This window comes from Athene cunicularia (genome assembly GCF_003259725.1).
Source record: "Athene cunicularia isolate RWA chromosome 6 unlocalized genomic scaffold, athCun1 chr6_part1, whole genome shotgun sequence".
Classification (NCBI taxonomy): Eukaryota; Metazoa; Chordata; class Aves; order Strigiformes; family Strigidae; genus Athene; species Athene cunicularia.
In genome coordinates, this window is record NW_020799105.1 from 3,754,347 (window position 1) to 3,759,099 (window position 4,753).

A 4,753-nucleotide genomic window follows, 5' to 3' on the forward strand; every position below is an offset into this window, starting at 1 on the left:
ATAGGAAGGGGGGTGGGGGGGTGGGGTGGGTAGTTGCTTTTATTTTTTTAATGAAAATGAGATTCTTGCATATGTCTGCAATTCACTGAAACCAGGAAAGCCCAGGATTTGGCAAGGTTTGAAGAAAATAAGCAAGACAAAGAAAGAAAGTGTGATAAAGAAGGAAGTTTCAGATAAGACTAATAGTGTTCATTCTTTGCCACTTATTTCATAAGGATTTATGTTTTCTACACAAACTGTAGCACCATGAAAGCACCAGAATGTCTAACTCGTTTAACCTATTATTTCCTTCTACTCTAATCAAGCTAAGGAGAAGTCATTATTCAGGAATTTTAAGGTTTAAGAAGGATGAAAATCTTGTGTGCTACATATCAATACACAACCAATGCTCTTATTAGCAAGGTAGTATTATACACAACTGGAAGAAAAAAAAAAAAGAAAAAAAAAAAGAAAAGCAAAAAAAAAGAGGCAGAGAATTAAAACCTTGTCTAAGCCCATTTGCTAATGGCGCAGCCAGAAGTTAACCTAAAATTTTTGGCAATCAAGTGTCTGACTTAACAGCAAAGTGCAGCTCTGCCATTGACAGGATTTTAACATCCTGAAAGATACCCCATCATATTTTCAGACTGCTTTTAGCCATCCTGAAGTGTTTGAACCAGCCTTGTCTCTAACATTCTGGTTCAGGAGGGGGAAAATATGAATATCTTTTCATGTAATCACAAAGAAAATGACAACTTATAAAATTACTGAAACAAGGGAGATGGCAATTTTGGAACATTCAAGAATGAACTACTGAGGAAAATATTAGTAAAGATGATTGTGGGTTGCCCAGACCCTGAATAAGATGATTTTTGGTCAGTCAGATCCAACTTCAAAGTCTGAACCTAATTTTGGAATTTACAGTCAGGGCTTTGTTTATTGCATATCATGATGATGGTGAGGTTTATGTGGAGGGATTATGTCTGCTATGATCAGACAGAGAAGAAAACTATGAAATTAGATAGCATTTTGCCTTGTCTAAAGCTTCCCTGGAAGTAGTGAAAGAGATGATGGGATAAGGCCATTGGTTCTTCGGGTAAGATATTTGAGCGACCAGAGAAGAATGAAAAATTAGCTTTCAAATCTATGCTCTAATGCAAATTCTGGATGAGTGGCTCTTAGATTGTGGTACACCTGCTTTCCAGTCTTTTGAAAGAGAAATCCAACCATAAAATCTCAGACTTGATCTAGGAGTTACAGAATCTGGAAACAAAGCTGGTGTCTCAACTCCCAACAGCAGAATACAGAAATGAAATATAGAGTAATTGTCATCTAACTAGAGTGTTTTACCTTCTTCTGTTTACAGATGGAAAGTCAGGAGGCAAAAAAATCACTGTATTTAAAACTTACATCTCCCCATGGGAACGAGCTATGGGTATCAGCCCTGAAGACAAAAGTCAGTTCACCATTGACTTACTGTCATACAGTCCCAAAGCTGATTTCCCCCACTACAAGTCTTTTAACCGGTAAGTCTTCTTGGATATTCAATTCCATTTATTTAGTATGAGAAAACACAATAATCGTGGCCATAGCCCTCCTGTCTTGTGCAATGTAAGTAAGTTTTGCCTACATGTCATTTTGCTTAACACAGTCTCCATGTATGAAACGTCTGGAGGTCTATATTAAGAGCTAGAGATTTTAATTCAGTTTATGGACAGAAAACCTACACAGCTGGATATGAGGACTTTAATCCTATTTTCCTTTCTTTCTCACCCCATTTGACCAGGGAGATTTAAATTGCCACTGTTTATTACTGCAGCCATTTAAAGTTCAAGAGTTCAGGAAAAATATGTATGATCAGAAGCCATATACTTCACAGTACTTCAGATAAGAATCAGGATCTTCCTGTTTTTTCTGAAAAGAACTGAAAATTTTACAAATATTTCTAGGGTAGCAACAATTTTCTGTTAACATCTCTATATAATTTTGCCACTCAGTTCCATAGTCTCAGGACATCAGTACCCAGGAAAAAGCCAAATCCCACTCATTTCTGCAATAACACAGCCTCTGCCTCCTACATGTAGAGGGTACAAACAAGTGTGAAAGGTGTACAGTTTGATGGAGATTGATGCAACAGGGGTGAACAAAGTGTACAGGAGCAGTGTGGGGGGGTTGTTTTTAAATCTTTCTTAGTACATAGGCAATGGATACATATATGTTCTTGGGAAGGGTTTGTTGGCCAGTCGGCTGCAACAGTGGTAACATTTACAGTCTCAATAACGTTGGTTATTTATTTTCTAAATCCCGTCATTTACCTATGCTCTGTTCATTAACTCCACGTATTCCTCTATGCCAGGACTGCCATGCCTTATGGGGGTTACGAGAAAGCAGCCAAACGGATGACCTTCAAAGTGCCTCAGTTTGATATTTGCCCTTTGCTTCCAGAATCTCTCATGATATATAATCAAAATTTCAGCAACAGACCCTCCTTCAACAGAACCCCAATACCTTGGATGCCTTCAGGAGACTCCTCTGAGTACCATATTGAGGTCAATGTGCCAAGAAGTGGTGAAACAGAAGAGCTGTAAATCCCCATTGCCAAGGCCTTATTTTTCTCTCAGCCCTTTCTATTTGCAAGTTGATATCAAGGAGCTGAAAAGTGCAACACTAGTTCTGTCAGCCCTTCCTTTCTTTTGTCCGTAGCCCAGACAATTTCTTAGCAGGTTCTAAACTTATCTTTGCTGTGGTGTTAATCCATATCAGAAACAGTTTGAAGGAAAGGAGCTTTTTATTCACCAGGGCATAAAAAGGCAAAACTAGGAAGTGATTTTCAGTTTAGCAATGTTAAACGCTGCCTGTCTGCTCCATAATAAATCTGTTTTGTCATATATTAACAAGTAATAAAACACCAAGAGGAAAAAAAGCCATTGTGTTTTCTCTTTAAAAAAGGCTGCTGAATCAATTTGGGGATTAGCAATAACAGACGTTTAAATCTCACAACTAGACTGTTAGCATGGGAAGAAAGATTGGGGACTGATGGGGATGCTCGTAATACTTCAAGGTGACTAGGATAAACACTGCAAAACTGATGGTGAAGAATGATGACTTTGAGAGGAAATGATACAGGTAGTCATAACAGCATCAGAGATAAAATAGTAAGTCATCCTGTCAGTGTAACAGACATTACAATATTTCACTGTCACCCAAGATTCCCCAGTTCTACAGAGTATAAAATAGGTGATAGCTTAAGAGTTTTTTCACATAGAGAGACCAAGAAGGCAATAGGTCAGGAAAGAACAGAGGCACACCTAAGTGAGATGACTTGCCTATAGTTACAGAGCAAGAAAGAAAAATTTTTCATTATAACAGAAATAATTTGACATCTGGCACAGTGCTTTACTTATTCAAATGCACAGCATCAAAGTCTATTCCATTTCTTGTAACAGTTTTACTGATGCCACACATATAGGAAGAAAGGCAGACACTGTGGAAAAAAAACAATGAAGAGCTTTATTTTTCTGCATTAAATACCTTTCTGTTTCATGGACATCTGCACTCTGACACAAAACATACAAGAGTGCTGTTTTACTGACACACCTCAGCCTGCATGGAGACTGGTTTGGATTTATCTGTCCTGGTGCCTTCTTTAGATAAACATTTCCTCTTATAAACAGAGCTAAACAGCTTATTTACAGGGACAGCTTCCACTGAAGTACTTCTAATTTAGGAGTTTTTCCTTCTTGGCTAGAAATCCCTACAACCATGTATTTGTTTTTTATTCTGTTTAGATAGTTATGAGGTTAGCTTTATTACACTCCTCCAAAAGGCTACTGCCAGGGCTACCTTGAGGTCTCTTAAAAATTGTGCTTATAATAACAAGCTGCAGAAGTAATGAATAAGTAGTTTCCTAACCTTCCCACTGAAATGGCTAAATAACATTTATTATATGCCCTATTAAATGATTAAGAAATATCACTAACTCAGTTCTGTGAGTAAACTTAGAAACATTAAGGTGGTGCTTTGATCTTCTGAAGAACATTTCAGCAAAAATGAAAAAGGTTGTAGTTTTTGACATGTTCCTACAAAGTATTTTAAGTTTGAGTTGAAAACAAATCTTCAGAAAAACTTTGGATAAAATGGATCCATGAATTAGTTGAAAATATATTTCCCCTATTGATTTCCTTTTTCAATGCCTACATAAATACATGCAAATGTCACTGTTGAAAGACATTTAAATGGGCAATTCTCACATTCTACTAAACTACTTGTTTATTCTGTATTTGATCTCTGTCTGGAGATAAGGTTGTGTTAGGTTTTCCAACATTTTTAATCAATCTAGCTTTTTCAATTGCATTGTAATTAAGGGGGGATGGATTTCCAGTTCGAAAAGTGTTCTAACTATATTCCAAGAACCCAGGCTACAAAGAGAATGCCAGAAGTTCAGGAAGACAGGAAATTTCAGAGAAAACTAGGTGACACTAATCAAAATATTTTCCCACCAAATATGTTATTTATTGCCTCTCCTTTTCTGACATGGATTTTGGACTCTCACAATACAGAATTATATTATTTTTTAAGTGAAACACATGATGCTTTCATGGTGAATATGTGAGGAACAGCAGAAATGAGACAGTTTGGTACCTGGATGTCATGGTCTATTTTTAGTAGCAGGTGTTCCAGATCATGGACCAGTTAGATATGTCAAGGTGCAGAGAGAGCTGCCTGCTCCGGGGAGGGGTGAGCCCCAGGCACAGACAGTGCCCCCACCAACCAG

General features: G+C 37.5%; 1 protein-coding gene across 4 annotated transcripts in view; it reads left to right on the plus strand.

Moving 5' to 3' along the window:
- MYOZ1 (myozenin 1) overlaps positions 1–2,897 on the plus strand; it is a 19,927-nt gene extending 17,030 nt beyond the window's left edge. For all 4 annotated transcript variants that reach the window (XM_026851718.1, XM_026851716.1, XM_026851719.1 and 1 more), the window contains 2 exons: positions 1,346–1,505; positions 2,336–2,897. In XM_026851718.1, the coding sequence (XP_026707519.1) occupies positions 1,346–1,505; positions 2,336–2,567 (392 nt within the window). In that variant the 3' untranslated portion in view covers positions 2,568–2,897. The remainder of the gene's footprint in view (positions 1–1,345; positions 1,506–2,335) is intronic.
- The last annotated feature ends 1,856 nt before the right edge of the window (positions 2,898–4,753 follow it).